The sequence below is a fragment of the Sycon ciliatum genome, chromosome 1, assembly GCF_964019385.1.
Source record: "Sycon ciliatum chromosome 1, ocSycCili1.1, whole genome shotgun sequence".
In the NCBI taxonomy this organism is placed as follows: domain Eukaryota; kingdom Metazoa; phylum Porifera; class Calcarea; order Leucosolenida; family Sycettidae; genus Sycon; species Sycon ciliatum.
In genome coordinates this window covers 82,287,845-82,299,103 of record NC_088643.1, presented here as the reverse complement: position 1 = coordinate 82,299,103, position 11,259 = coordinate 82,287,845, and the positions used below count along the sequence as shown (strand labels likewise).

At 46.8% G+C, this 11,259-nt stretch overlaps 1 protein-coding gene across 1 annotated transcript; it reads right to left on the bottom strand.

Moving 5' to 3' along the window:
- Window positions 1-1,582: 1,582 nt before the first annotated feature.
- On the bottom strand, window positions 1,583-3,940 carry LOC135805865 (probable serine carboxypeptidase CPVL). The gene is made up of 2 exons (XM_065319983.1): window positions 2,257-3,940; window positions 1,583-1,812 (listed from the first exon to the last, which is right to left on the bottom strand). Exon 1 carries the CDS (start codon window positions 3,781-3,783, stop codon window positions 2,296-2,298), a length of 1,488 nt encoding a protein of 495 aa, XP_065176055.1. The 5' UTR covers window positions 3,784-3,940; the 3' UTR covers window positions 1,583-1,812; window positions 2,257-2,295.
- Window positions 3,941-11,259: the final 7,319 nt, after the last annotated feature.

Genomic DNA, 11,259 nt, shown 5'->3' with positions numbered 1-11,259 from the left:
TCAGAAAAAAGGTGATGAAAAGAGGGTGAAAAAAGAAGGAACACAGCAGTGAAAGCGAGGTTTCTTCTCTTCTTTTTTTGACATGGCAGGAAAATCTGAGAACAGGAACTCAGAAGTTGAAGTTTTGTTGCATGAAAACATCCAAAGTGTGTGAGCATAACATTAACATGGATTCAGTTCTTATCACTCCGGAGTGGGTACATACTGTAAAGTCGTGTTTAAAAGCCGCGGCTTATAAGACTTTTTGGGGGAATTTTGCAGGCTTCTACATGAGACAGGCTTCTATACAAGACAGGTATTTCTATGTACGTCAACACTAAAACCAGGCTTATGTGCCGACAGTGCATCTTGAAAATCAGGCTTCTATTCAAGACTGGCTTCTATATGAGACAGGCTTTAATACAAGACACTACGGTATGTGTAGCATGCACCATAATTGAGGGCACAAGCCCCAGTGTCTGCTCCAGAGCCGGGTCAGCCGGGTCAGCGACACGGTTGGGGGGGGGGGGGGGGCTCTTGGACTCGTTTGGAAAAAGAACACCGGGTCACCCGTGATCCTGTTCAGCATACATCAGGGAGCCCTAAAATATTTACAACTCCCTGATGCACATGCACATGCAGTAGCCATACTTGAACGGACACTGCTCTGACCCGGCTCTGACCCGGTTGCAATGGTTGTACTGCTCTGACCCGGTTGCAATGGTTGTGCCAGGTACACGTGTATTCGGTTGGTTTGAAATCCTGGAGCAGACACATGAGTCCATGTTTTTTTTAAAGAGTACATTACATAAATCTCCTTTTCTCTTGACACTCTTTTTCATGAGAGATATTAAAGCAGCTTTGTATTTTGTATTTATGGATTCTCCACAGGCCTTAGTCTAAATCGAGGGAGTCTCAGCTAGCTTTCTGGCAGGCAAAATGGTAAATTGATCGATCTATTTGCAAGTATCCAAAAAACAGTCGCAAATTCCCCACAATTTTGCTGAAATCGTGTCAATATCTTCCGCAATTTGTGCAGCGAATTTTGATATATTCTTCTGCAGTTTCCCCCGGGGACAGTAAAATGTAAAAAAACGCGGATTTCCAAGATATCGCCAAAATTGCAGAAACATTTGCATCCGTGGAATCGTGATTGCCCCCCGGGGACAGATACTCATTCAGTACAATGTACTGGCATTATTCCCAAGATCCAGTGGATTTCGACAGTACAGTCAGACCTCGCTTATCCGGATCCCTCGCCATCCGGAAGAAAATTGTTAGTTACCGATTTACAGCATATGCCATGCATACATACAGTATGTGTGTTTGATTATCCAGTTCCCTCGCCTAACCGGATATTTTTTGTGGAAAACGGATGTGTGCGGTTATTATTAAAGCAAGGTCTGACTGTACCCAATAATGACCACAGGGGACAATGATGTAAGCAAAAAACTTCTGTTCGCAACACACCGCCACGGCCAGGGTCATGGCCGTTGATCCACTTACTGCCTGCAGTAGGGAGTTGTATTTAAGTACAACAGACTGCATGCACATTGAAGTACATTGTACACATGCACAAGAATGGTGGCACCAACAAGCCGTGTTCAAGAGAAAAACAGACCCGGCCACCCGACCAGAATTTAAATCACAAACATCCGCTCCGTGGCCTAAGATCATTAGTTTCATGATGAGGCGGAACGTAGGGACAATCAGAATGTCCAGCACTCAATACAAAGTGACGTACCAATAAAAATGTAGTTACTGTTGTCCGAAAATCCAATCGTCAGCCTGTGCTCGAGATTTGAGATGCTGCATAAGTAAGCGCATACAGCACTGCAGAATGAACAAAACAAATTGAAGCGAGCAAGCAGCATGAGCAGCATTCTTAAACAAAAGAGCAGCACACACAGTTCTGGCGCTACATGCTCTGAACTGGGTGAGCTCTACACATTGTCAAGGACTCATAAAAATAACAAACATTCTAACTACAAGTAGCTGCCGAAAATTCACACAAGGACCTAAAACACACACACACACACACACACAATTGAAAGAAGGAAGATGTCCCATGAACAATTACAAAGCTCATCCAAGACTTGTTCCAAGAAGAGGCAGCTTAGAAGACGGTACCATAAATACAATGGCAAGGAGTTGTGGGGGTAGGGCAGGGGGAATAAATCATGAGCGATTCGAAACAGTCTGGCTGCCAGGACCCAGTAAACTAATGCTTCTAAAAGTACACAACGTACCGAGCAGTTCATTATTAGGCCCCCCTACCTCCGCAGACTGCTTGATCTTCTGGGCAGCAATGTCATTCTACTCTGGCTTAAAGTCATCGACAAAGCGGCTGATGAGGTCCAAGGCACGCACTGGCTGGTCATGGGGAACCATGTGACCAGCACCGCGCACGACCACCTGCATCAAATTCAGGACGGACCTAACGTAACCAGCCACCTCGGCGTCGGTGCTGTTGACCTTCCAGATCTTTCGAGCAGCATTGTAGAACTTCTCTTTGCCAGCCCAGTCCATTTCAGACACCATGCCTTCGGTGAGAGGAACGCCGACGATAATGTCCAACTGGCCATTGTACACCATGACCTTGTAATTCTTGTCGCTCTTCAGGACGGTCAAGAACTGCTCCAAAGCGGAGTCTTGCACGTCGGCCAGGAGGTGAATCTCAACAGTGTTTCCCATGTGGAAGGGTAGGTTTCCCACATGAATGGCCTTGCGCACTTCATCCCGGTTTAGTGCAGTGACAAAGTAGGACGAGTCTGCAGGTGAGGTACTCCTCAGAATGTTGAAGTAGTTAGTGGTACCGGTGACATTCTTGTACCAGGACGGGTACTTGATGAGATCGCCGTTCAGCAGGTCGTCAAACATGTGAAAAGCACTGACAAACTGACGCGCACGGATCGCTTTCGTCATGTTTTGCGCCACCTCGCTCACATGCGATGCCTGGAAGGTGTCAATGAGTGAGGTCTGCAGCATCAGATTGGCATAGTACTTATTCATGCTCAACGGATCCGTCAGTCCATCACCGATTGCCATTCCTTTGAAGTTGATGAGTGGCTTTTCTTTCTGAGCATTCTCCTCCACAATCTTGGCACTGATTGAGGGCACATATTTACCAGCATACGACTCGCCGGTAACATAAAAGTCGTTCTTGGCAAATTTGGTGTAGATGGAAAAGAATTGCGTCAGTGCGGAGTAGAGATCCCTGGCAACATCGTCCTGGTTCTTGGCATATCCGGCATCGTTGCTGGTGAAGCTGAATCCAGTTCCGACTGGGTTGTCAACAAACAGCAGTGAGTACTTCTTGTTCCACGTTATTGGCATATCCTCAATGTTTCCACTGGCGGTTGCCTTTAGCGGGCCAAGCTCTACGAACAAGCCATACATAGATGTAGCACCAGGTCCACCCTGCAGCCACATCAGGACTGGAGCATCCTCTGGGTTCTCCTGGGCTGGAAAGAACCAGAAGAACATATTGCTGCTGTACTGTTCGTTGACAGTAAGATATCCCGAATAACTGGTTACACCACCAACGCCATGGACAGCACTCAATTCCACTGCCTCGGCGATTGAGCCATTCTTCAGGAGTGGTGTAAGGAATAGCGGGTCTCCGGCACTACCGTCACCACAAGTCTTCCAATCATGCGGCAAGAAAGAACGGAAAGCACCACCAGTCCTCTTCCCACCATGTACTTCTTCGGAACACCAATTCTCCCGAAATGCAAGGCAATTGGCAGAGAATGAGGCTAGCAAAGCAATTGCCAGGAGAACAGAGGGACGGCACGAAGACATTCTCCAACAAGATGTTGTAGAAACACTGCCAGAAGGTAACAGAAATTTCCTGGGGAGTACTATCTCAAGCTGTTACTGTTAGAAGACAGAGCAAGACAACCACATGTATTATGGTTACCTGTTACTCGACTTAGAACTTCTCTTCAAACTCGCAGTATTTTTCATTTTTGTTCTTTTTCATCACAACGTCATGATGTCATCAAGGTACTACATGTTTTTGTTGGCACGTGATTGTCAGTGGATACCTTGCAAGAAGTGCCAGCGTCATCATGTCATCATTGTCAGGACATCATGCCATGGTCATGTCCAGCACCTCCTTGCTCTTGTCTTGAGTCTTGTGTCTGCCGGTGCTTCACTACGGTGCATTTTGCTTGGTGTTCGCTACGCCTAATCATTACTAAGCTTTATGATTCTGAATCGTACAATGAATCGTGATGGCGAGAAGCCGGGAGTAGTAAAATAAAAAGGTATCAACTACCCCTGGCTGGCGATGCTTCGAGCCATGGCTCGAACTCATGGCATCCCCCCCCCCCCCCCCCCCCCCCCGGCCACTTCACAAGGCGGAGGACACACTGCATTGAAAACATTGTTCCTGATTGCAGCTGGGTACCGGTAACGGGTTGGGTCCAGATCTTGCAACCATACATGTAATTATGATGATATGAGCCGTATGGGGTCATGCCCCTGCTGCTGAAGTTCGGACCCTCTGATTGAAGTCAGCCGGGCACTGTTTTCAATCTGCAATGCAGTCAATGCAGTGTGTCCTCCAATTGTGACATTTTATGCTGTCATCATCATACACTGATGTACCTGGTAGTAAGTTATCAAGCAGGGTTCATACCAATGGCAAGAGTGCACATTCCCCAATGGACTCTTGTCCATGCCAGTGGTTATCAAGACAAGAGTGCATCATGGAAGACATGACCGACTGGTAAGAAGAGGCCCCGGAAGAGAAGTAACAGGACAACAGAAAAATGGGAACTGAGCCTAGTAAGGCGGGCTCCGAGAAGGAACCTGTGCTACAAGTGAAGCAAGCCAACATACGCCGACCTGTGGTATGCGTGTGGTCTCGGCGTTACCGCGAGCCTGCGGCACAATGAGAGTTTATAAGGAGAGGAGAGAAGACAGAATGGAGCCGAGGGGACAAAGTGAGGATGTGCGGAGAATAGGCTGATGGGAGTGCAGAAGATGGTATGATGATCAGAGGTGGAGGGCACTCCTGTGGTTATGTAAATCAGTACCGGTACTGTAATGCTAAAGATCTGTATGATTTTACTACTCCCTGACGTGAAGCATGAAGGACTCGACTCGTTGGGTGTAGTAACATAGCAGAAATGCACTAGTCCCCAGCTAGAAGGCATAATGCCGGCAGAAAAATTGGCAGAATTCGGTAAGTTTTTCTGGTAAGTTTCATGCATGTTTGGTATGTGGATAAAGAAATGGAGCAGAATTCGAGGAATTCCCCGCCATAAGGTTTGTATGGTTCTGCCAATTTCACAGCTTTTCGAGCAGAATCTGCCACCATTTCGAGCATTATCCGCCAATCCCTACCAGCTAGCTCTGTTATTACTAGCGGTGACGACTTCAGCGTTCAAGTTGTGGTCGAGAACTTCACTGAGTTCGCACTCACTTTGTCGATCACACGCTCACAGGTACTATGTAGGTGTCCTTGTGCGCAAGTCACTGTTTCCGTGATCATTCCAAGACCTATGGCCATAGTATGGGGTTACGTGGTCTTCTGATTCAGTGATTGCACCCACTATTACCCAGTGGCAGTCTCACTGGTACTGTATGGTAACTGGGCCGATGTCTAGCTCACACTCCAACAAACTTACTTGAAAAACTTAGCCTATCCTCGATTAACTGCTCCCTCTACATAAAGCTGTCATTTCATTCTTCTTGCAGGAGATCCCCTCGACAGGCCCAAAGCCTTTGGGAAATCCTTAAATATAATAAAATACAAAATACAAAAGAGTCCGAACTCGCGAAGTGAAGCGTAACAAGGGGATCATCGGAGGAGTCGTAGTATCTGTAGCATCTTGGCCAAGGAGGGAAACGACGCAAGATCATAGTCTATGCACGTACCCAAAACGTGCCCAAAACGATGCGTTTCGACCCCAGATTAATTTTGTAGAAGAACCATGTGCGCTCCAACCCGGGATTTGGAATGAGTTCCACATTATACGTATACGTGGTCTCTTCATTTCATTTTTTCATTTAGACTTTATTTGAAGGATTCTCCAAAAGTAAATGGATACTTATCGGGGGAGTTTCCTGGAAGGGTGGATGAGACGAAAGGGAAGTGAAAAGGGGCTAGGGAAAATACTTAGCAGAAACAATGCTCAAGGAAAACTCCAGACAACTGATAGACCGAAACGAAGAGATTTAAAGAACTGAGTTCCAGTACGAGGCAAAACGATAGAGGAAGGGTGGCGGCAGCTGCTGGATATGGTGAAGCTAAACTAGCTCAGTAGGGATGGAATTTGGTAGAATACATGATGAAAATAAACTAGAGAAAGAATTGGACGACGCCATTGGAGCGATTCCCAGCCACACAGACGATTCAGAACATTCTTGGCTGTTGTCCAAGTAGGGAACTGTCGGGTCTTACACATCAGGTAGGATCAGGCAGCAGAAGCTTGCAGTCGGTCCAATGTGCAGGATTGCGTAGACGAGATGGCGAACAGCCAAATAGGGACGCTAGCGGCATACTCCAGTAAGGATCTCACATAACATTTATACAACAAATTGATGGTTGGTGCATCAAGACAACGGGTCATGTGGAATATTAGAAATACTCTACTGCGATACTTCTTAGCGATTTGAGTGATATGGTCAGAGAAACTAAGGTTAGGGGTAAGTGCCTGTCAAGCGCCGTAACCTCAGTGTCATCCATTTTGAGGGGGGGGGGGGGGGCGGGCAGGGGTCACAGCATGTTTCTGAAAGGACACATGAACACACTTGCTGGTGTTAAAGTGGTTTTTGACCATTTGAGGCACTGTTCAATATCAGCCTGAAAGCTGGCACGGTGAGCGGGCACTGCCGTTTTAGGCGGGGAAACAAGGAGTAAGTTGGAATCGTCAGCAAACGAGAGAGAGAGAGCAGAGAGGAAGAGAGAGAGAGAGAGAGAGAGAGAGAGAGAGAGAGAGAGAGAGAGAGAGAGAGAGAGAGAGAGAGAGAGAGAGAGAAGAGAGAGAGAGAGAGAGAGAGAGAGAGAGAGAGAGAGAGAGAGAGAGAGAGAGAGAGAGAGAGAGAGAGAGAGAGAGAGAGAGAGAGATAGATAGAGAGAGATAGATAGATAGATAGATAGAGAGAGAGAGAGAGAGAGAGAGAGAGAGAGAGAGAGAGAGAGAGAGAGAGAGAGAGAGAGAGAGAGAGTACTGGAGACAGGAGTATCAGGAAAAGAGTTTATGCATAGATTAAAGAGAAGGCGGCCGAGATGAGATCCCTGGAGCACTCCGGCTGTGATGGGCAACAGATCAGATCGACTTTGTCCAACTCGGACACAGATATTACGGTCACTGATGAAGTCTTTAATCTAGTCGCAGGCGTTTGACGAGCACCAACCGGAAACCGACTCTAAGATCAAGTTGTGGCTGACCCTGTCGAACGCCTTGGAGAAATCCAGGACAAGCTGATCGCAAGGTGATCTTATCTATGCCCAATTGGGGGCTTGATCTGCTGATACTGATGACCACAAACACGTACGTCTTCCCCATTCCTGCGGAATCGCGAGCGCAGTCGACAGTTACAGTACAATAGTCTAGTCTAGGTAGAAGACCACGTCGACTCTCGCGAGCTCAGACAGTTCTTCACAGGAACACTTCCGTGAATTGCGAATTCGGCGAGTCAAATGTGTTCTAGTTGTGTAGGTGCATACAAAGTATACATACAGCTACAGCTTGTAGCGGTGACCAGTTAGCGTTATACAAGACTTAGTGATTGTTGCGTGTTTGAACAGTTCAACTCCATCCCGTGAAGTTGTTGTTGCGGTATCATTGTCGTCATTTAAAATGCAGTCCATGGTTGTACAGAACAGCAATGATTATGTTTCCCCAGCATCTCCAGGCCGCCAGGACTGCACTGTGGTGAGAGAAACCGAAGCTGTCCAGCCTGAGGGTCACTGCCGTGGCCGCTATGCGTTTTCTTCTTCATGTCCGGTAACACGAGTGCCGCCAAGTTGAAGTGGTGTGGTCTGTACGCAGTAATTTATGATTGTTATAGTTAAAATTATTATTTGTAAGAAAGGTTTGCTCCCCACACCGGAGCTCGCGCTATTCCGCCGACTTTACTTGACACTTGACTGACTCACGACTGCCATCCAGAGCACACGAGAAGTCCATCGAACCTTCAACTCGGCAAACCTGCAAGAAAGCACCACTCCCTGCTCAATACACAGTGTTTCGGGGAATTCACCCCTCATCAGTTGAGCTTGAGTAGGCCGAGGAAGATTGTGCCTGAAGAGCACCACTTATATACTAGTAGTGCTCTCCAGGCACAAACATCACCAGGGATACAAACTTACAGAGACGCTCCGCTTCCAGCGCGACAAACACCTCGTGAACACCAGATTTCTTACAAATCATCGCCGAAGTCGCAACCACTACTTAATTTAGCAATGAAAAATATCAATTGTGCACTCATAATCATGTATAAACAATTAAAATGAAACAATTCCAGAACGTTTTCGTGTGACCATCATCAGTGGAACATCGTCACATAGTAAGAATCACTAAAACAACCAGTTATATAGCTAGAGTAACATGAAAAGAAGCGTGAGAATGCAGCACAGCTAGCGGTTATGCATAACGCGTGTAGTGTGAACCTTTGCAGTGTATCTGAGAATGGTAGCAGTAGATGAATGTGGCAGCTGTGAGTGCGTGTGAACAAAAACTGGTGAGTGCGTATTATTTAAAAAGTGTGAGTGCTACAACATTTTCTTTTTGCTTGCATAGAACAGGGTCACGTGTGCGAATATATACAGCTTCCAACACCTGCAACTGCTTAAAGAAACGCGCGCGACAAATAACACTAAACCAGGAATCGTCAAACAACTTACGACAATCCGGACTGGACACCAAATGCTTGTAGATGGCAGACTTGCTCTTGTCGATGTCGAACTCCTCCTCGTCCGTATCACTCTCATCCTCCACTTCCCGTTCCTGCTCACCCTTACTTTCCTCCTGACCATCCTGTTCATCCCCATCATCATCCTCCATCTCCATCTCCTCATGCCATCGCTTCTTTCTCCTTGACGTGTTCACTGCTGCGCCCGTACTTTCACCTGCCACTACTGGTTCCGCCTTCTCCATTTTTCTCAGTCGTGTCTCCGCTAGTCTCTGGCTTCTCCTCAGATTCGTTTTTCCTCCATTTTCATTTCGTTCTCCTGGTGATCTTTCCGTTACCGCCATCGGGTTTGTTAATGAACGGTCGTCCGGTGGTCACACTACACGCGTTATGCATAACCGCTAGCTGTGCTGCATTCTCACGCTTCTTTTCATGTTACTCTAGCTATATAACTGGTTGTTTTAGTGATTCTTACTATGTGACGATGTTCCACTGATGATGGTCACACGAAAACGTTCTGGAATTGTTTCATTTTAATTGTTTATACATGATTATGAGTGCACAATTGATATTTTTCATTGCTATTTTACGACTGTTGTCTCCTCGTCGGTTATTTTCACTACTTAATTATTATTATTATTAATTTGAACTCGGATGTTGAGCCAATATAGTTATGATGAAGAAAGGAAAAGGACAACATGTTAAGAGTTATGACAAACTGTCCACCAACGTAGTTGGAAGGTTGTTGGTTTGCGCCTTGGAGAAGTGTTGGAGCTAGGTGTCAGGTCGCCGAATGTCTCAGTACTCCTTGTCAGTTTTGTGCCATTTTGTCGCACTTGCTGGCTGTATAAGATCTGGTTACGTTGGTGGACAGTTTGTCATAACTCGTAACATTTTGTCCTTTTCCTTTCTTTATCCTAATTATTATTAACTTAGAAGTTGCGACTTCGGCGGTAATAGTCATGAAGTTGATTGTTCCAACTAGGAACACACGCTTCTTGCCGAACTTGACACTTGACTGACTCACGACTGCCATCCGGAGCACTCGAAGAGCACGTCGCACCTTCCACTCGGCAAACCTGCAAGAAAGCACCACTCCCTGCTCGGTGTTTCGGTGGAGCTTGAGTAGGCCGAGGAAGATTGTGCCTGAAAAGCACCACTTATATCCTGCTCTCCAGGCCAAACCATCACCAGGGATACAAACTTACAGAGACGCTTTGTTTCCAGCGCGACAAACACCTCGTGAAGCTCCAGGTAGCAGCGTGAGTCAGCGTCGCTCATGGAGTTGTGATAAACAGACGTTGAGAGCCAGTATAGCTATTCGCAACGCTGTCACCTCCAACAACTAGTCGCACGTCCACGTGAGGGACAACAATACGAACTTAGAAGTTACGACTTCGGCGGTAATAGTCATGAAGTTGATTGTTCCAACTAGGAACACACGCTTCTTGCCGAACTTGACACTTGACTGACTCACGACTGCCATCCGGAGCACACGAGGAGCACGTCGCACCTTCCACTCGGCAAACCTGCAAGAAAGCACCACTCCCTGCTCAATACACGGTGTTTCAGGGAATTCACCCCTCATCAGTTGAGCTTGAGTAGGCCGAGGAAGATTGTGCCTGAAAAGCACCACTTATATACTGCTCTCCAGGCCAAACCATCACCAGGGATACAAACTTACAGAGACGCTTTGTTTCCAGCGCGACAAACACCTCGTGAAGCTCCAGGTAGCAGCGTGAGTCAGCGTCGCTCATAGAGTTGTGATAAACAGACGTTGAGAGCCAGTATAGCTATTCGCAACGCTGTCACCTCCAACAACTTACTACTTGAACTAGTCGCACGTCCGCGTGAGGGGCAACAATACGAACTTAGAAGTTACGACTTCGGCGGTAATAGTCATGAAGTTGATTGTTCCAACTAGGAACACACGCTTCTTGCCGAACTTGACACTTGACTGACTCACGACTGCCATCCGGAGCACACGAGGAGCACGTCGCACCTTCCACTCGGCAAACCTACAAGAAAGCACCACTCCCTGCTCAATACACGGTGTTTCGGGGAATTCACCCCTCATCAGTTGAGCTTGAGTAGGCCGAGGAAGATTGTGCCTGAAAAGCACCACTTATATACACCACTTGTTCCTAGTTGGAACAATCAACTTCATAAGATTGTGCCTGAAAAGCACCACTTATATACACCACTTGTTCCTAGTTGGAACAATCAACTTCATAATTTTATAATTACTTCGTCTTCAGTGACTCTTCACCCCGCCTTTGCATGATGTGCATGGTAGAGAAATAAAATCTACGACGGTCGTAGCTCATCTCTCTTTTCACACCTCCAATATACGGTCTAGTCTCTTGCTCTCCTGTCTTGCACATGTGCATTGTTTGGGTCTGCCTCGTG